Source organism: Panthera leo, chromosome C2 (assembly GCF_018350215.1).
Source record: "Panthera leo isolate Ple1 chromosome C2, P.leo_Ple1_pat1.1, whole genome shotgun sequence".
Classification (NCBI taxonomy): Eukaryota; Metazoa; Chordata; class Mammalia; order Carnivora; family Felidae; genus Panthera; species Panthera leo.
The window spans coordinates 105,393,922-105,415,997 of record NC_056687.1 but is presented as its reverse complement, the minus strand read 5'-3'; the positions used below and the strand labels follow the sequence as shown (position 1 = coordinate 105,415,997).

Below are 22,076 nucleotides of genomic sequence, written 5' to 3'. Positions count from 1 at the left end.
TGTCAGCACAGATCCCAATGCAGAGCTTGAACTCATGAACTGTGATATCATGACCTGAGCTGAAGTCCGGTGCTTAACCAACTGAGCCACCCAGGTGCCCCTCTATTACATACTTTCGAGCAATCTTAACTTTAAAAATACCTGATATTCACTTTCCATCCTGACTAGGGTAGGGCTTATCAAATTCTCCACCCAGAAATCTTGAAGGCAGAGAATAGCATGTATATTATTGTTGGAGGGGTGTGGGAAGAAATAACCATATGTAAATCTAAGGATCTTACCCTGTAAGATCTTACCCTAACACCCCTGATACCCTACCACTAAGATCCTTGATCCTTGGGCGAGTTTTAGGGACTGTGTGAGAGGTGTTTGGGATACAGAGAACTAAATATCCAGATATGGAGACATGTTCCAATGTATAGAGTTTTCCAATAAACCATTCTCCAGATAATTGAGACAATGCTGTCTTTATTATTTAATGATAACATATACACTGTAATGCATTATTAATTGTTTCTGTTTCAAAAAATTCTTTATCTCTGTTTGATTTAAATTTATACATGGACTGATTCATTCCAAGTATTTGAGCACCTGATCTTAAGTCAAGGTTTTTCTGACATGTTCATGTTCCAAGAGAATTAAGTGGAGTGGGGGTGGGTCTGTCAGAGAAAAGGGCTGGAGGGACAGATGGGACAGGTTACATAGAATCATTACATACATACATCATATGAGGTCCTGCCAGACACAGGGGTTTAGGCTCTAACTTCTAGGTGAAGGGAGGCAAGAAGGGTTTCAAGCAAGTGACTGACCTGATGATGAGGTGGGCATTTTAGGTTGCTCACTCTGGCAGGCAATAAATTCTTAACTAAGGACAGTGCAAACAGGGAGGGTATGCTCTGGAGACAATTAGAAAATAGAGTTGGCAGAACTCGGTGAGTAATGGAAATGAGTTTAGAGTAAGCTGGGAGAAGATGTCTGGGTGTACATCCATGTTTTGGAGAGGCTAGAGAGAGATGATAATAAAAAATTAATAATAATGAAAATAATGAAGGTTATTGAATACCTACTATGTGCCTGGTGCAAGACTGAATGATTAACAGGAATTTTTAATCATCAAACAGCTTGGCAATCCTTGGAATTTGGTATAGTTAGTGTCCCCATCTTAAAGATGATGAAACTGGGACTCCAAGGGGTCCCCAAGATCACACAGCTAGAATGGAACAAAGCTGGGTACCACGGAAACAAGTGAGACGTAATTGCTGTCCTCAGTAAGACAGGCACTTAAGGAATCTCCTAGTGGGTGGCCAGTACTTTATTGTACAAAAAGCACTTTTAAATATGTTATTTTAGTTGATCCTCACATAACACTGTGGAGTAGGCATGGTCATCACCATTTCACAAATGTTGAAACTGCAGCCTAGAAGGGAGTTAATTGTTTAAGATGACACAGCAAGTAGATGACAAGCCTGGTTCAGATACGAAATCTCAGTACTTTGCAGAACACTAAAACTTCTTCATGGGCCTCATGGGTAAGTTACCGCCACTGCTCATGCCGTTGCATGTTCCATGTCATTCATGGGCAAAGAGTGGAGAGGATAAAGTTTAGATTCTGGAATTGGACTGCTTAGGTTGAAATGCCACTTTCCTTATAAGACCTTGGTCAAGTTATATAATCTTTCTCAGTCTGTTTTCTTATCCAGGTAATGGAAATAATAATTGCATCTTTTGCTATTTTTATGGGGCTGCAGTCATAATTTTAAAAAGATAATTTATACAAAGTGCTTGGGACCTAGTAAAATTCAATAAATGTTAGTAGTAATAATAGTAGTTCAAAGAAGTGACATGACATTAGCTGTAGAAGGAAATATTAAAATGTATAAAATTGCATTTGAGGTGAACTTTGAAGGATTTCAGAAGGGATAGAAGAAGCAATAGTGGAGTTACAGGATTAAGAGTATTTTTAATCCTGAATATTATTTTTGTTTAGAGTTTATGAGTAGGAGAGTTAAATTATTGGAAATGTATATGAAGAAAAACAATTAGGTAACCTATGTTTGGTTCTGGTGAGAGTCACTAAGGTCCTGGACACAGGTGACAGTAGAAGAAATGGAAAGGAAGAGAAGGACAGGTCTAAGGTATAGCTCTAAGGAAAGCTCTTCCCAGCATGTATTTGGGTTGCTTCCCCCCAGTATCACTTGGTGGCTACATAAGAACTGCAAATTCATTTTCTAGTTGGACTAAGAAAAAATCTAATCTGGATAGTATTTGCTAACTATAATGAAATGCATTCCAGAATCAAGCATTAACAATTTGGGAGTTACATGATGTTCTGATTGCCTGCACTTTGCTTTCATCCTTTGACACAGGAAACCAGGAGTTGGTGTATGGATTCACTAATCTACCTTTGTTGTTGTCTGCATTCTGAGAGGTGTTTGTTTGATGGCTTGTATGCTTATGAATGTGTGATTTTCAGCTTGAAGCATGGTATCTAGGATTTTGTTTTTCCAGAATACAGAAATGTATAAGATGCAAAAATATCTCTACCCTAGTGGTTGTACTTAGTATTTCAGTCTCAGTTTTCACTATTGTCTAGCTATTTAGCTGAATTAACTGTGAGTAGCATGATTACTTTAAAATTATTACTAATAGTGTTTTAATTTCTCATATCCTAGAGTGAGTAGCAGTGGATTAGACTTCTTGTAATGAGCTGAGTATTCATTTTATAATAATAACTTTAGAATGTCTGTGATCTAAAACTAGCAAAAGTTATTGAGACCATGCATAATCTCAGGGAAAGGAGAAGGGCAACATTTAGAACCTAAGTGGTATTTTTTCAACATACCTGTCTGACAATCCTGGATCCACTGGGGCCATGCAGTGTAGCCCGATGAAATTATAGGTGCTTATTCAGATTAGGGCAAGGGCTGACTTGGGTGGTCTGGTTGTCTATATCCCCTTCCAGATGAGTATCCTTCCACACATCTACCCCAGGAGAATCTCAAGGTCTGAAATAATCTCAGATCCAAGGTGACCAATGACTTATACAGTCATAAGTGGGTTTTTACTTAATGTGTTTCTATTTGGCATCTGTTCAAATGAGCTCAGGTGTTTGGCACTCTCAGAGTTGGCATTCAAAGGGATTTTTTAATGTCCTAATGCTTGTGAGTATAGCCTGGTTGGTCAAACAAGAATAAAGAATGAGCTGTCACAGCAATTCCCATTGCCATATCTCATGTTGGAAAGTTTGTAAGTTTTACTATGTATGAGGTAGCAAATAATAATGCCACTGAGAACTGGCACAGTGAAGCCTAGAATGACCTCACTCAGTGATTGTCACTATAAAATCACAGCCCCTCTGCATCTCATTGGACATTCAGAATGTCCTTAAAAAGTGCTAGAAAGAGGCAAATCTCTTTTTAAGTCCACTACCTCATATATGCCTCGTGTGCCCATAACTTACCTGAATGAATCCTTTAAATGAGCTGTTGATGTCCTATTAGCCATTTTTTCCTCCCAAAGAAATTCATGTTCAGCTGCAAGATAACTTCCTGTGTGAAATTTACAGGTCTGTCAGCCATAAAAAACATTAATGCATAATACATAAACAAAACGGATGCTCTTTTTGCAAAAAAAAAAAAAAAAAATGGCAAAAGGAAAAAAAAAAAAAAAAAAGGAATTTAGTCTCTGCTTTCCAAAGGGAGAAAACATGAATCTTGCATTTTTATTTTTGATGCCGTTTTGCCTTTAAATATATGAGATTACTATTAATGCCCATATTCACAGCAGGAGTAGAAGGGAAATGACAGTAAATTGTAAAGCACATTTACATTATAACAAGGCCCATGGAAGCATTGTAATTCACACAGTTATTTCAACAGAGGTTTGGACTCCCTCCAATTTAATTTTCTGAAGTTGGGCTGTGCAGCTGGGTCATTCCTGGTCTAATCTGGGAAATGTATCTCTTAAGGCTGTGGATCAGAATGCCAGCCTCCCAGCTGTCACCAAAGAGCATCATTTACAGCCACTGAGGTCCGAGGGCAAAGCATCAGAATCACTTTATGTGGACACAGCAGCCTAGCTAGCTTCATAAATTCTGTTGTAAAGAGCAATAATCAATATTTCATGTTTAATGATGCAGAGCTAAAATTAGTATAGATTTTATGTCTTCTACTTTTCCAAATTATGCAAACATTAGTAACTCCTTTTTTAGTGCCCTTATTACATTTCCATTAAAAAAAGACCAGGTTGGGGGGTTGGGCAGTGAGGAAGCTTGATGATGTTTAATTGAATGATTGAACTGTCAAAAGTGATTTTGACTCTTAATTTTTGTTAAATAGTTACCTTTAGGTTAACATAAAATTATTTCCAACGCAAAAAAAAAATGTGTGTAAGTGGCACAGGCTTTGTCACACAGTGGAGTAAATTACAGATTGTTTCCATGATTTAAGTTACTTTAAATACTCAGGGATACGCTGGGAATAAAATGGCCATGGCGTAAGTCAGAAAAGTTAAAAGGTTGGTGTTTAGGCACAGGTGCACTTTAGAGAAAAATTAGTTTTGAGTGGGTTTCTTATTTTAAACTTGTTCAGGGAACATACCCTGATTCTTGAGATAGTAGAAGTGGCAGGGACAGAAAAAAAAAAAAAAAAAAGAAAGAAAGAACAATGTTTTATTATTGGGCAAGTTAAGGGTCTAACTAAGTGGCCACAGGGATGAGCTGTCTAACTTTTTAGCTATATCCCTCTGTTTGTGACAGGAGACAAACCTGCTGGAGTAAGGTAAGAGGGACGGCCAGACACAAAAGAAAAAAAAATCCAGCATGTGCCCTCCAGGCCACATGTTCACACCCAAGTCACTTCAAAACAAGTCTTATGACAGTGGAAAGCATGGGCTTTGGCAAATAGTCAATCAATTATTCCCCCTAACAGTACAGCCTGTATTTCATAGCTACTTATAACACAAGCTTCATTTGGGAAAATGGGATTAAGGATATGCAATTGTCTGGGTTATGCTTGAATAATTCAATTTGTATTTTGCAAAGGGGCTTAGCCAAAATTTCAAAAAGCCAGAAATTAAATAGAGCATGGTAGAAATTATCTCCTTATCTAGTGAGTCAAACTGAGCCAGAAAATTGGAGCTAGACCTTTCAGTTGGGACAACTTCTATAGAGTCAGCCATCAAACAGACATATTCTTTTGTTAATTAATATGATCAATTAATTGATTAGTTGAATTTGTTGGATTATAGAAAAGGAATTGCAAGGATGGGGCAAGCAAAAACAAATTTAGGGTTCTTGAGGCATGTCAGCCAAAGTCCAGTGAGAAGACAGATGACTCATTTAAAAGGGTGATTGACAGAGTTAATGAAGTGAGTGCATAGATATGGGTAGGGTATAGGGAAAACCACAAGGGATGGTGAAGTATCTGAGGCCATCAATGGCTGGAAAGGCAACAATAAGGAAGGGGAGGGAAGTGAGGGAAAGGAATAAAAGGAAAGAAAGACCTTGGAGGGGTGAGAAAAGGGAGCAGTTATGGGACTATGGCAAGAATCACCTTGTGGGTGAGGCCACCCCATGGGAGCTATGGCCTCTAGTTACACCAGTGTGTGCTTTAGTACCAGGAGAAAAGAGAATACTCCAACTTCTCTCTTCTGCTAACCTCTGATCTTATGCAATGCCTCCCACTGCTCAATTCTTATCCAAAGCCACAGGATAGAGGGGCCTGGTTGATAAAGCCCAACATCCTGAGCCTCCCAGAATACAGAAGAGAGTGGAGATGAGTCAAGAGTATGAATAGAGAGATGTTGGTTAAGCGGAACAAAGTTTCAGTTATGCAAGACGAGTAACTTTTAGAGATCTGATGTACAACAGTGTACAGTTAACAATACTGTAGTGCATAATTAAAACTTGCTAAGAGGGTAGATTTTAAATATTTTAACCACACCAAAAACAAAACCAAAAAAAATAAAGGAAGGGAGGAAGGGAGGGAGGGAGGGAGGGAGGGAAGAGGAAAGGAGAGGGAGAAAGAAAGGAGAAAGAAAGTGGTAACTATGTAAGGTGATGGATATGTTAATTAGCTTGATTGTGGTGATTATTTCACAATGTTTACATGTATCAAATCATCAGGTCATACACCTTAAATATGTACAATTTTAAACTGTCAATTATACCTCAGTAAAGCTGGAAAAAATAAAACATCAAATAAAAAAGCTACTGAATGATGAAAGAAAAGTGTGTTGGGAGAGGTAGAGAAGAATCATCAGAGGACATACAATTTCTTGGGATTTTTTTGGGCCATTAAGCTACTAAGATGTCTTTTCACCTCAGTCAGAATAATGCATTCAATTCATTTGTAATTCATTTATTCAATAATTATGTATTAAGTACCTGCTGAATGCCTCATTGGGGAATAGCCATCTTGATGTGAGCAGGTCACCATCCCTGACTTCAAGGATCTTAGTGGTAGGGTATCAGGGGTGTCAGGTAGAAAGGTAGTGCTAAAATAGGGATCACCATGGGTTGCTAAGGAAGCAAGGTGAGGTACCTGACCTTCCTGTTGAGTTTGGAAAGCTTTTATGGTGGAGGATAATGTTGGGAGCTTCCTGAAGGAAGAGTAGAGTGAGCCAGAAGAATAATTGAGGACACACTGTCATTGAATGTCCATTAAGAGAGAGTGTGAGTTCCAGGATTGTGTGAAGTTTCATATGACCAGACTTAGGGAGGAGGTGTGTGGGCCACGGCCTGTGAGGTGGAGTGGGGAGAGACAGATGGGCCCTGTTGCATCAGACCTTGGCTGAGGAGTTGGGAATCTATCCTCAAAGCACTGGGGAGCTACTGTTGGTTTCTAATAGGGAAGTGGCACTGCCAGATCTGAAATCAGAGACAAAAAGGACTAGTGGGAGAAACCAATGATGGAAAAGGCCAATTTGTATATGTTTTTAATGGTAAATTGAAGCAAAACTTTCTTGGAAAGTAAAACTCCAAGTGAAGATCTGTTGAGCAAGCAACTTCCTTATCGATTTCCAAGAAAATGAGGACATGGTTTGGAACTTCCAGGCCCATTGAATTGAAGTGTTTTTGTATAGTTAGCTTAAATAACCAAATGATGAAATCAATCCTCCAAATTGTCAGCAGAGCAGCTGTTCAGAAAGCTCTTGTTAGTCATTGACCTTATGTTTAATATGATTTCCTAGAACGTGGATAGTCAGATTGAATAAAGTACTGCATCAAAGCCCTCCCCACACAGCAAGCTCTCTGCAGTGAAAGAACCAAGGAAAGGAGAGTGGCTGGCACAGAGTGCAAAAGCCCTTTATTTCCTGCCCCCCAGATCCCCCGGGAAAAAGAAAAGAAGAAAGCACGCCACAGGCACATCTTAGAGAAGAAAGTGCTGGGACTACCAACAGCTCAGTCTCTTTCCTAATCATAATGCAGGGGGTGAAAAAGACCAAGTTTATGACCTAAAAATCCTCCAATCCTCCTCTGATTTTCAAGAATAACTATGGATCTTATTCAACCTATTTTCTCTCTGTATAACAGCTGCATCTATTGCCTATATCACTGGAGGTGGAATGGGATATGATGATTAGGTGGGAAGGTTGGAGGTTTGGGGGAAAATAGAGGATAAATGCAGAGACTTGTTCTTAGAATTAGAAACCAGCCTCTATAGTGCTGAAGAGTTAGTTTTACCTTGAAAATAAAAAGCTATGTATAAGAGTGAAAAGGATGCTTTATCAATCTATCTACCTACCTACCTATCAATCATCTTTATCTTCCTACCCACTTACCATGTATACACTCTGCCTATATTGTACTGGCTGCCACTTACTGTGAAAAGCACACATGTAAGAGTTAAAATAAAAATAAAGACTGTCACACATCATGTACATGTAGTGAAAGAGGGGGATATAATTGTACCAACAACATGGAAAAAGTAGTTCTGACAACTGAATATTTAATTTAGCTTAAGCTTCAAGGAAAAATAAACAACCTCTGTAAGACTTAAAAAGTTGTTGTTGATGAAAAGAAGTATACTGTTATATCAGAAGGGGAAAATATCCCTTAGTAGTAAATCCTAAAATGTTATTCTTTTGTATGGAAGAACCTGTAGCAAAATGTACAATGTCTTATACAGCAGTTTTGCAGAAGATGCAGAAGTATTCTTCATATGAGTTTTGTTATACGAATATTGGATATAAAAGCAGCAGCCTCTAATAAAAAAGAACTGAAGACCATGACCTGCTTCATCCATTATTCTCCTGAATAGCACTTTTTTTTAAAGAGACTGACAAAACAAAATAAACAACAACTGCCCAGTTCTGAAGTTTTATAGTCCCATACTTCATCTAGTTAGGGTTTTGTATACAGTAGCCCTAGGTTATTGCTTAGACTGTCACTTCTGAGTTTGAATTCTTTCAACTGAAAGAAAATAGAAACTCAGCCAAAAGTGCCTTAAGCAAACGGGAGAATCTATTGGCTCATGAAACTGAAAAGTCCATCAATATGCTGGTTTCAAGTTCCAGTTTGATCCAGAAGTTCACAGTATCATTAGGGCACTGGCTCCTTGTCTGTTTCCTTGGCCTCTGTCCGTTCTGCTATGTTATCTTTTTTCTCCAGTTAGTAGTTCTTACCCCATAGCAGACACTTACATTGCAGTTCCAGGGTTCTTCACTTCAAAATCTTTACGTTCTTAGAATTCAGAGGAAAAAAAAAAACAAAAAACAAGTTATTCCCCAGGTACCAAAGTGAACTTTAAACAATTAATATTGGTTGAGCAACGAATTTCAAAATATAATGCTGAGTGAATTAAACCAGACATGAGAGAATAATTTTGTATGCAGTTCTAGAACAAACCAAACTAATCTATGGTGATATAAATCAGAACCAAGGTGCCTTTGAGAGAGGAACTTTGTAGAGAGAGATATGTTCTTTATTTCATTTTGGGTGGTGGTTCTACCAATATACGTCAAAATATTTTTGTCAAAAGTCATACTGTATATTTATAATATGTGTATTTCACACACTTAAAAATGAAAGCCTAGGTACTAGAAGATCATGCTGGCTGATATAAGGACAATTGACTGAAGTAGGCTAATATGGGAAACAGAGACAAGAGACTCACAGTTGGCTTAGACCACACTGCAAAGCAGTGGTCAGGTCCTGGATGTATTTTGAGGTTGAGATCAATAAGATTAGCTGATTGATTGTGTTTTGTGAGAAGAACAAAGGTATAAAAGCTGACTCCTAGGTTTTAACTCTGTGTATCTAGGTGAATAGTGATACCATTGGCTAAAATGTGGAAGAAGTGGTAAAGAAGGAAGTTTGGGTGGGAGGGTAGAGGCAAGGAAATCAAGACTTTGATTTTGAACTTGAGATGCCCATTATAAGTGCATCAAGTAGGCAAGTGGATATAGAAGAGTGGAGTTTAGAGGAGAGATCAGGTACAAATATAAATTTAAAACCATGGGATGGGTTTTAAGGAATGGATCCTAAGGAATAAGGATTGATAGGGAAGAGGACAGAGGCGTAGGATGAACTACTGGCATGTTTCCAGAGGAGCTAAGATTTTATAGGAGTGAGGAGGACCTGGAAGAAGCAAGGAGGAGAAGAAAAGGTCCCATACCTCCTTCAGACCATGCTGGATATATAGCCTGTGAGACATAAATGGCCACCTCTTAAGCACGCTGCAGGGGAGATGGTGTGTTCAAGGACTCAGCCAAGTTTGTCATCAGCAAAATCCTCTATATCCTAAAACTCTTTTCTAAATGATCCTTTGATTTTCTTGCTCTAACAAAAATTTAGCTGTCTCAGAACAGCAAGGCAAAGTACAGTCAGAATAAGTTGAAGGATATGTTCAAAGAAGTTGAGGAGGTAGAGGATTTTGCTAACAACAGACTGAATTCCAAAGGGCTCAGTGGAAAGGTTGGAGGCACTGGGGAGAGGTTAGTGACTGGGTCAAATTCTGGGATGCACAATACAGTATGAAGTTGAAGAAATTGAATAATGGGGATTGACCTAGGAGACTTGGATGTCTGGTAGCTTAGAAGCATGTTGAGACTAGTCCTGCTGGTCTTTTAAAGGGACAAATGTATGATTAATTCTAACTGGGGCTTCCTCTTGGAGCTTCAGCATTTTTTGTGATGAGCCAAGTAGTGGCCTCTGTCCTCTCCCTGAATCACTGTGGCCTGAAGAATGGGATTACAGAGACTATGGAAGCCTAAAATTCAGGGAAGTTGTGTGTGTTTGTGTGCGTGTGCACACTTGCACATGTCTGAGCACTGTGACTCGGGGATGAGGTTACCTAGAGTTCCCAGGAGACAGGAGAGGATGGTTGCTGAATGGCCAAAGCCAGCACATACTCATTAGAGCCCTTCACCCAGCAACCAGCAAACTTAATACTGTTGACAGAGTAAATTTGGGAAGAGAGTGAGTGGATCCGTATAAAAACATCCCCACTCTGGAAGAATAACAGGAAACATTATCTTTAGTGGCATAAAAAAAAATCACACCATTTGAGTGGCAGTATTGTATTCTAATTTGATCAAGGATCAAATTGAATTGTATGTCTAAGCACTTACCCATTGCAAAGTCCAGAACTCTTAACAGTGTGTTATCTCAATTTTGCAAACAATTGCAGTCAAATATTATTACCCACAAGTACATGGGGTCAATTTGTAAGATAATTCTTTTCTTTTTCACAGGAAGAAATGAAAAGATTGCAGAATCCTTTAGGACAAGTTAATGATGGAAAATATTTACTTGAAAAGTAAGTAAAAAATACCAAAGGAAATTAATTATGTTTGAGGTTTAAAAGCTTGCATGGGGGAAAAAAAAACAATCAAACACCTGGCAAGGCAAAAATGAATAAATAAATTTGACAGTTTCTTACGATATCATTGTGGTCAGGAACCCAGAAATGTGGCTCATTTGATATATAGTTAGATAGATTTATGGCTAGTTGAGCTATGATACACAAGCTATACTGATTAACAGATTAGTATGATGCATGGAGATGTCTTGGTGCTGTGTCTGAGGGCTTAAAACTTAACAACCCTGCCCTCTTTTTGCCTTTTAATCAATGGAGTGTATAGAAGGTAGTCCTAAAATTTGTAAAAAGTTTAAGGGTAACACTAATAGAATTAACATTAAAGTAATACTACAGAGGGGTGCCTGGGTGGCTCAGTCAGTTAAGCCTCCAACTTTGGCTCAGGTCATGATCTCATGGTTTGTGGGTTTGAGCCCTGCATTGGGCTCTGCACTGGCAGTGTGGAGCCTGCTTGGGATTCTTTCTCTCAGACTTTCTCTGCCCCTCCCCCCCCCTCCACCCTCCCCACTCCCGCACTCCCCCATTCCCCTACTTTCCCACTCATATGCTCTCTCTCTCTCTCAAAATAAATAAATAAATTTAAAAAAACAATACTATAGAATGGAACAAAATTGAGCTGAAAAAAAACCAAGAAAGATGAAATTCAATATGAGTATATTTTTCATTTAGATTTTTAAAAAATTGTACAATCAGATACATCAGAGATATATTCTGATTTCAGTTTGTGAGTAGATGCTTAGAGGTTTTATCTGATGTTAACACAAGACCATGATTTTATATGACTTCTAAAAATATTACCACAATATTAGACTGATAATAGGCATGCATTGTCCAGATAAAAGAAAAAATGAACTATCATTTACTGAGCATTTATAATTATCTTCCATATCAGTGAATGCTTACAGATGTTTCCTCATAGAATTCTGATTATAGCCTTTTGACATAGGGATTATTTCCATTTTACAGATAAGGAAAGAGGCTCAGAGAGCTTTCAGCACTTGTCTACTAAGAGTAGTGAGGGTGAGAATCAAAACCACTCATGGATGCCACCAGAGCTCCTGATCTCAAACACTGGCTAAGTCTCAATGCCAAGCCCTTGTGAGTGTCACCCGTGGCTCTGGGTATCACATTTAAAAAGCCCGTAGACCTTCCCAAGAGCATCAGAGGAGGTCAGTTAAAATTGTGAGTTTCTGGGACCATATGAAACTACTACAGAGAGTTGAAGATGTGTCCTGGAGAAAAGAAATCTCAGAGGGAGCATAATGACTTTCCTTAAAGATTTGAAGGAATTTTCCCATTAAAAAGGGGCCAGGGGCGCCTGGGTGGCTCAGTCGGTTGGGCGACTGACTTCAGCTCAGGTCACGATCTCACGGACCGTGAGTTCGAGCCCCGCGTCGGGCTCTGGGCTGATGGCTCAGAGCCTGGAGCCTGCTTCCGATTCTGTGTCTCCCTCTCTCTCTGCCCCTCCCCCATTCATGCTCTGTCTCTCTCTGTCTCAAAAATAAGTAAACGTTAAAAAAAAAAAAATTAAAAAAAAAAAAAAAAAGGGGCCAAATTGCTCTTCTTGCTCTAAAGGGCATAACAAGAATCAGTGAGCAGGATTTACGGAGAAACAGCTTTGTGACTCAGAAAAAGAATAACTATTGTAAAAATTCAGCCTGCCCAACAGAATGGACTTCTTTATTAAGCAATGAGATGACAGACACTAAAAGTGCCCATCTGAGATGCTGTTGAAAACATTCCTGAAAATGGAAAATCTTGAATATGATTCCTTTCTCTGATTTTATCCTAGCTTTGTGAGTCTGAACAAAGTATTTAAATATCCTGAACACAGTTTCCTGTGCCGATAATAACACTGACTTGACAGTCTTGGTGAGGGCCTTAAATAAGACACCCACAATAGCCCACTGGCTGCAACGTCAGCCCCTTCTCTTTCCATCTGGGTGGCTGTTTGGACTAGACGCATTCAGGTTCATTCTATCTCCGTGATTCTAAGAATTTGCCGTGTCATCACTTGGAAGGACAGTTTTCAGCAGTTTGATCAAATGAAGTTTCTGCGTTATCTTCAGATTGAATTTATCCTTATTATGGTGTGCCCTCACCATTACCATCACTAGAAGTATATAAATAATAACTAAAAAGTTTTTGTGTAACTAGAAAGATTTTCCTTTATGGAGATTAGTGTGGTAATGACATTAGATAAGTGATTCTTCATCCTGGATGCCTTTAGAATCACCTGGAAGTTAATAAAGATGGCATAAGCCTTGGCGTAAGCTCCACCCTAGACGAATTGAATCTGAATCTCTCAGGATGAGATCTTGAAATTAGTATTTCTCAAAGTTCCCTCCATGTGATTCTAATGAGGAGCTGGGGTGAGAACCAGTGGTCTAGGTACATTTTAGATTCCTTGTGGTTATTCAGTAATCTCACCGTGGCTTAATTTTCTTAGGACACACTTTCTCTGTGACGTTCAGCCCTTTTGATACAGGGCTGCTGAGCCCATCGTCAAGAATGAATTCTTGAGATGTTTTTGGTGCAAAAAGTACAGGGTCAGGACCCATGGGAAGAAGGAGCTGTGCTATGATTGTGAGGAATGATTGATTATATACTTCTAGGTTGGGTGTGGGGGCAGATAGAGATAAAGGAAGTCATTAAAGAGATTTCCATATGTTAAAGAAGACTACAGGATCCTGGAGGTCTGGCTATTCTCAAAGGTTGCTTTTACTCTCTAGCAAAACATCAACATTAAGGCAGCCATGAGTTCCTTGAGGAGTGTCACGCCCTGCATGTCTCAGGTATTTATCAATGGGCTGCGAGTTGTAAGGAAATTTAATTTTATCTATATTTCTCTTGCCTTTGTTCTCCTCATCACTTGCATCTATTAAGTTAGGTTGTGCTGGTATTTCATTATTGATCTTAATGTAAAAAGTGAACTCCAGAAGTTTTTTTCTTGCTAATTGATCACAACTCTGTATTGAACTTCTCGCTAATCCCAACATGTATCTTTCCCAGCTTTCTGCTCTCAAGAAGATTTGTGAAGATTAATGGCATATATGTGGGCTTCTGCCTCCTCTTTCCTTCCCTATTCTTTCCTTCTTATTGTCCAGAAGGCTGGGAAAGCTAAAAGCTTCTGGAAATGGCCAATCTGCTTTGCATGCTTATTTTTCCTTATCATGATTGAGGAATTCCAGAGATGGGAATTAAAGTCTCCCCTCAAAGCACACAAGCCTGTGGGGTAAGCTTCGCTTTCAAGTTTGTCCAGGACAGAGAGAGAACAAACAATGGCTGCCAGCCCTAACGGCTATACCCATTTGCCTGTAATTCTAGAGATTTTCCTGCTTTGCTTCGGGGCAGGTCTGTGTCCTTGAAAGCTGTCAAATTTGATTGAAAAACTGGTGTGCTCTGAGTGAGCAGTTAGGCATTTCATTATAGCTGTAGCTGACTTAGGTGCTGATGTAAATCACCTCAGCTACTTGAAATGGCCATAAGTTAAGTGATAGTGGTGTCATAGCAGTTGATCAGTTATTCCCCCTTGGAACATTACATTTATTCTGAATGCTCAACAGGGTTTTGTGGTAGACAACGTGAAGAGAGGGGGAGCTGCAACTCTGTTCTCCTTGAGACTATGCGCAGGGCCAGTCCAGGTCATTTGTACACACATACGTGCACATATTCAATAACGCTTTCTATGTGCTCATAAACAGAAGAGTAATTAGTAATGCCATTATTTAAGAGCCTGCTTATGACTCTGTTGTTTTTGATAATCATTTATTAACTTAAGTAAGACCTTAGGGTGACTGCTATTTGTTGTAAATATTGAATCAAGCTGGGTTTCTGGTGCGAAATATATGATTGCAAGCCACACATTCACCTCACATATAATCATTTTATTACCAACAGGTAATTATTGATGGAATGAGATAAAGCTATCCAATTAAAATCTACAGGTATTCATAGTTCATAGTTTGTTGAGGATGTATAACTGCAAATTGTAATTTATTATTATAAAATTTTTTTTCTGTTTTTGAAAACTTGAGTTTTGCCTTTGGTTGCTGTATAACTAGAGGTCCCACAACACCTCACATGTATCCCTATTGCCCAATTTACTAATATGCTATTAAGGGGGTTAGTTAACAAAATCTTAAAGTATCTTTCTTATAAGGCTTTTGTCCCTACAAGATCATAAAATTGCAAAAACAACACTTTCCATGCCAACTGACCCTGCATTAAGTCCCTCTGTTTCCCCTTTAATAACATCTGTCACTCTTGTAATTGCTTGTTTAATATCCACCATCTCTTAGATTGTAAAACCATAGAACACGGAACATGTCTAGTGTTTTCACCATTGTGTCACTTGTGTTTTGCATCATTTCTGACACATAGAAGATACACAATATACTTATAAATGAATGAATAAGGATGAATTAATAATGGACTCAGAATACCAGTGGCATAGAGCAAAATGAGTACAGCACTTTTTTCCTTGCCCCTTAATATCCCAGCTAGGCCACCACAAGGCTATATTGTGCTGATGGCACCACCTACTGGCCAAGTAGGAATTTATCTAATCTATATGTTTCTCCACCTTTTTTGGTTATTCCTTTATAAAGAGGAGAAAGTCCTGGAGATACTTCCAGCTCAATTTTTTTCTTATCTTTTTCCTTTCTTTACTAGAACCACAACCTGGTCCTCATTATCAGACCAATTTGAATACCCTTCTAAATATTTTTTTTCCCCTTCTAAATGTTTTCCATCCCTCTCCTTGTCACTGCTATTAAAAATCACCCTTAAACATCCCATTCAACTTTTCCTGCTCTAAATACTTTATGTTTCCCTGCAGCAATGTTTTTCAAACTATAGATAACAATCCACTGATGGTTTGTTAAATCAGTTTGATGGTTCACCACTGAAATGTAATATAAAAAATCTGAAATATAATAAAAGATATCAGCATACATTACATGTAGTTGGGGAAATAATATTTCTTGAAATTTTTTTTTCAGTTTTAATGAACACATATGTACACACACACATTCCCTTAGCACACGCATGTGTCTTGGATTGGGATGTCAAATATTTGACGTATGAAAACCACAGTCAGTAGCATTAAGTTGAATAAGTATGAAATTAAAATCCTTCAAGCAGTATTTTGTGGTTATGAAACTTGAGTTTCAGTGTGGTTTCTGCTGTACAGTGACTTGAGCATAACCTCTTTGAGCTTCAGATTTCTCATCTGTACAATGGGGAAAATACATACTTGGTAGAGGCTACTGTGAAAATTTAATAAGATAATACATATAAAATGTTTATGACAGTGTTTTGTATATATTATGCGGCCAATGACTGTTAGTCTTCCGCTTATCCAAACTTATTTCCTACTTTTATCCTCGACTTTCACCAAATTGTTCTTTGTTATCTAAAAATAGCCTGAGTTTTTTCACCTCTAATCCTTTGTTTTAATATCTGTCTCATATGTATTACCTTTCACATCTTAACCTAATTCCTGTCCATTCTACAAAACCCAGATCAACTACCACCATCTCCACAAAATCTTAGAAGCAGTGATCATATATCTATGGATACAGAATTTTCCAGGGCAGAGATTCATGCTTTGACAAAGCTTACAGAATGAAAGAAGGAAAGGTTCAATGGCAGTGGCACCATTGAAGGGTGAGAATGAATGAGCTACATTCTCTACAACTTGGTTAATTCCATGGGATTTATAACACCCTCCTTTCGTTTTTTTCTCCCCCCAAAGTGGCCCAATATTCTGCTTTTCTCTTTGCTTAAAGGAAATGACTCTCATGCCTTAAATATGAATGTTGAGCTAAGGAGTAAGTGTCAAAAGAATAGCAAATGTAAAAAAACAACGTTTTGTTTTTATGGTGTGGTCATTTATCCATTATCTATCAATAGGAGACTTTAGGACTCTGTGAATTCATTAAAATGAACAAAATTGGATATATATCTGCTTTTTCAAATAAATACAAATTATCAATATTATTTTTATAAAGGTTAACTCTCTGTATTCAACTATATTGAGGCATTATTTCTGTTTCTAGTCACCAGATGGCCATGGATATGGAGAATAATATTGAAAAATATCACCTCAATCTACAGCCCCTGGAATCAAAGGTGAAAATGTAAGTTATTTCAAAGTTTACATTAAAACATTACAGTTCTCATTTTATGAACTTCTACACTACTCTTGAATTTGGGGGTATAAGAATTAAACATTTACTTGTTTCACATTTATGTGTTAAACATTTCTGTTTTGAACAGCAACAAAGCCGTTTTGGGCGAATAGCACCATCTACTGGATGGTGTGGGGGAATTATTATATTGTCGTCCCATCATCATTTCTTGGTTTTCCCCTTTTAGACAGAGTGCATTTTCTGCTGTTTTGTCTTAGTAACTTGGTTAATTCCACCTTGGAAAACTTGTTTATTTTTATATCATGCCATTTCTTTTATCACACACACATGCACGCACACACACAGGTTAATGCTCTGAGAAGCATGTATCCAAGAATTTTAACATGTCTGAGCCTGGCTAGGATCACTGATAATTTACAAAAAAGCCCAAAGAGGAATCTTTTAGAAAAGAAGTCACCCTGAAGAAGGGAGACTTCAGGTGTACAGCTTTAAAGAACAGTAAGCCATGGATTTGGGAACTGAGACAGAAATGATGCAGATATATAATATCCTGCTGCATAAAAGCAAATATTAACATAAACCCTTGTAAATCTACATTAGCCCTGGATATCAGTAAAAAGCTTGTATCTGAATGAGAACAGTGGGATACCTTCAAGATAAAGTTCAGACATGGCTTCTGAACCTGTTGGGTCCCCCACTATAGGAAGCCCTATGTCATGCTTACTAAATGAATAATAAATCAGGCTACCAAATTTATGCAAGCAATGTGTCAGCCTCACTACACAGGATGTTAGTTTTCAAACATAGGTTGTTTTATCCTTAGGAATTTTCTCATTAAGATAACGTCCTCTTAAATGAAAAAGTGCTGGAATGGAAAGTTGTTTGTGTGAAAAATTAGAGTGTTTAATTTGAATGCTGAAATGAAGCTAGGAATCCTCCCTGGTGTTATTTGGTTTTCATCATCTCTGATATGTATAGGCAGGGGGGCAGGTGCCAGGAGGAGGAGCAGGCAAAGAAAAAAATCTCTCTGCCTGAGATTCCAGCCAGCTCAGAGAGTCTGGGACTTAATGCGTAGCTGGCTTGATGGAGGAATCTTAGGTCAGTGAGGTGCAAAAAGAATGGTTTTATCTCTTCTAATAACTCTGAACCCCATTTCCACTCACTGGAGGGGGATGAGGGAGAGAAAACTTAATCTTGCCCAATAATGGAATTTGAGTCCCATCAGAGAATTTAGTCCAGTTCAGTGACTCTTGTCTAATCTGGTTATTAAATTCTTAACTCTCATGACAGGTTGAACATCTCCCCTCTATACACATTAGACTTTTCCTGTAGCTGTGCAGCCTGCTGTCCTCTCTAGTCTCTCCTCTTTCTAGTTGTCCCTTCTCCTTGTTATTCCTCTCCCACCCCTCATGTGCCAAACACCCAACTGCCCCAAGATTTTCATTAATGGTAAACATTTCGCTCCCAGGCAGTTGTTTCCTTAAAAATAGGGGTCGGGACATTGTGGGAAGCGCATTTCATCTACCCTGAGTCTTCCACCAATGGTGTAGGCTGTGTTTCTCATTATGTCCCTTGCTCTGCTGGGACATCTCCCTCAGGCTGACCTTGGCATCCTCAAGAGGGTGAATTTTGGCATACCCTCCTCCCCACTTCCCAAAGGATGTTCTTTAGACCTGCAGAGCACTGGGTATGAAAGATGGGACCTTCTCCCAGGTTCAAGAGTCACTGTCACACTGCACAGGCTTTCTGTTAAGGTCTTCTTTTGTTGGGGGGAACCTGCTGAACATCTGTCTTCCCGTGGTAGGTAGAGAGAAGTAGGGAAAGCGATGGTTACTACACTATAAAATCCGCTTTACTGGAAACTCTCCTCTCCCTTCTCTGATCAGGAGGAGAGAGGGAGACTAAGTTCCATTGAAGGTTTTCTGGACAGTCCAACCTCTGCAACCCCTCAGGTGGGATGCATTTTGGCAGGCCAGTCTCTGAGTGTAAAAGATAATAAAGCAAGATGAGAACTGTTCTCAGCTGTGGGCTGCCTCCATTTTATACCTGCACTGATGGGAACCCAAGGTAGAGGTTGGATGGGGCAGGAAAGACTCTCAGTTGTTTCCTCATACTCAAGCCAACTAAAAACAAAAGGATTTGATAAGGAAGCCTAAACCTCTATGTGGAGTGCAAAGTATCAGTGGAAGTAGAGACCTCCAGGGAAAGGACACATGTGAGTATGTGGATGGAATTTAGAGGAAATGTCAGGAAGGGTGCATTACCTGGTTCACGAATGCGACCATTAACAGGTAATTTTGAGTTTTAGAGTTGGAGGATCAAAGGACCGCATTGAAAGGGCAAAAGCAATCAAGATTGCACAGCTGTTAATAAAAAGTAATTTTGGGGAGGTGAAAGGCAGGTTTTCTGAGGATCCAACAAAAGCAAGCCTCTCAAGTCAGAAAACTTGGTGAAAGCAAAAGTAATAAGTGAAAGCACCACAGTGAAGGCTCTCAATGCAACTCGAAGACTAAAGACAAATATGTTAGGAGGCAAGGCTGGAACGAGGGCCTGAGGAGGAAGGCTCACATCAAGGAGCACATGCTTTAGCACAGAGACCTGACTGCAAAGGAAGGAAATGGACTCTCCAGACTCCATAAAACTGCTACCCTTTACATGGGGTCACATCTTGGATATAATAAGATTCGAAACCCACCTTCTAAATACAAACTGTCCCTTAACAGTTGTTCGTTAAGTGTGTGCAATCCCTGTCCTGATGTTTTAACCATATATTTATTTTATTATTGAACAACATAGACATCTGTTGAATACAGATCATCTTTTGAAAGTCTGCTCATTAAATATGCCCAATTCCTCTCCTTATTTTTTATTAATGTATTTGATTTAGTGATAAAACAACCTTTAGATTCTATAAAAGACAAAGAGAGAGACAGACAGATAGACACACTGGAGGAAAAAGACAATTCCCAAAAGAATTTAAAAGATATTTCTCAATGAAGCCTTGTTAGACTGCATTTGTTTGAGAGTAATGCCTATCAACTTTAGTCAAAAGCTTAATTAAAAGAAGATATGAGAGAAGAATGGTTGAAAGCATAGACTTTGGAGTTAGAGCAAATAAGGCAAATCCCAGCTCTGCTCCCTACCCACTGTGTGACCTGGGAGCACTGCTTACCTGTCTGGGCCACAGTTGCACTTCTCTGTATGATGAGAACACTAACCGTGTCTTAAAGGATTGTAGTGAACTTTCAATGAGAAAATCCTCCCTGCCAAAATTCTGACCGAATGCATCTTTTCCATGGGAGTTACACTGTTCCAAACACGTTTTGTAAGCCAAACTGGGCTAAGAAAATATTGCCCATAAAGATCCTCAGGAATCCAGCTTATCATATCAATGTATGTGATTAGCACACATTGCTTAAAAATTTTTGAAAGTGTTTGATTGTCTTAAGTGATTATAATGATTTATCTAGGGCCTCTATTGGTCAAGTTTGAGGCTGACTTAGATACCTTATCCTTGACTCCTTGCAAGAATTACACAAAGGTTATTATTATTCCTGTTTCTTTGGGTAAGCATAATGTAGGCCAATAACTTTAGTGCTTTGCCCAAAGGCCACAGCTAATGAGAAGTAAAACTGAGCAAGAACCTACATCTCTCTAAACATACTGAGTTTCTGGGGGGTTCCAGTTCAGGATGGCTATGCAGGAACATCTTGAACTCACCTCCTCCCACAGGCATTACTGACTCTACAGCCACATATGGAACAATATCCCCTGAAAAAAAAACCTAAAAACTGGTGGAACAACACCTTTACATCACGCAAATGAGAGGGAAACCACATCAAAACAGGTAGGAAAGGCTAGGACATAATCTTGCAGTAAACCCCACCCTGAGCACAGTGACTCACAGTCAGGAGGGAATTCAAAACACAGAGCTCCTTCCTGCCTGAGGAAAGAAGGATTGTACTCTACATCAGGCACCCCCACTACTAAGACCAGCACCTGAAAGACGAGCCCTCAAAACATACGGCTTTGAAGACCAAAGGGGTTCCAGTGCCTGTGAGACCTACAGGTCTGTGGCCAACTGAAGACGGCTCTTAAAGAGCCCGCATGCATGGATTCACCAGTCCCAGGGCCCCATGCAGAAGTATCCCTTTGAAAAGTACCCAGACTTTATGTGAAAAGACTGGTTTCCTAATTTTAAAGTATTAGTCTGAGAGGCAGGGGCCTGCTAGGATATTCTCTGGGGTCAGAGAATGGTGGGAGCCGTCTTCCTGCTCTCCGCCTTGCTAAAGCTGGTGGGTGCCATCTTTTTAATTTTTCTCCTTTTTATTCTTTACCTTCTTTCTCTTTTCTTTCTTCTTCTCTTTTCTGTTTTTGGTGGGTGCCTCTTGGCATTCTCCGTCTTTCTTGCTCCAGCCAGTGAGCACCATCCTGTACTCTCCGTCTGCTGCACTCCAGAATACCATCTCCCAGATGACAGCTTCTACACAGGTTGGGGGCCTGGTGTTGGTGACTGTCACCCAGAGAACACCCCTTATCACCTGGCTCTGGAGGCCAAGGGGTTTGGATTCCTGGGTTCCATGGAGCTGTGGCAGTTAGACAGTTCTTGGCAGACCATCATTCCTGAGACACTGCATAGACAGCAGACTGAAACACACATTCACTCTTTCTGAGAAAGAGGCCTATTTACTGGTCCACGAGCTTTGGTCTGAGTGACAGGCTTCTGGTTTCAAGCATATCTCGGGTCCTACAGAGGAGTCTCAGGTAATGGAGGCCAGTGAATGCAATCTCCGTGCTCTCCCTTGCTCCAGCTCACTGGCGTCTTAGAGAAAGGAGCTTATACCTTGTCTGGTGCCCTGATTTTTGCAGCTGCTGCCAGGGTATACCTCCCCACTGCCTGGCTCTGGTGTGACTTTCAGGTGTTACTTCAGGACAGTAACCAGTAGACAGAGTCTTTAACAGCTACAGCTACCAGGGTACAGCAAGAGGCTACAGACCCAGGAGCTCACTACGATGTAAAAGAGGCCTATTTTATCATCATAGCTTATCATCATAGCTGCAGCCTGAAGCGCAGGCTTTTAATTAAACACACATTGAAGGA

General features: G+C 39.4%; 1 protein-coding gene across 1 annotated transcript in view; it reads left to right on the top strand.

Moving 5' to 3' along the window:
- The window catches only part of IQCJ (IQ motif containing J), a 426,282-nt gene that overhangs the window by 387,685 nt on the left and 16,521 nt on the right, over nt 1-22,076 (top strand). The window contains 2 exon segments of the mRNA XM_042955010.1: nt 10,696-10,760; nt 16,883-16,963. Coding sequence (XP_042810944.1) covers nt 10,696-10,760; nt 16,883-16,963 — 146 coding nt within the window.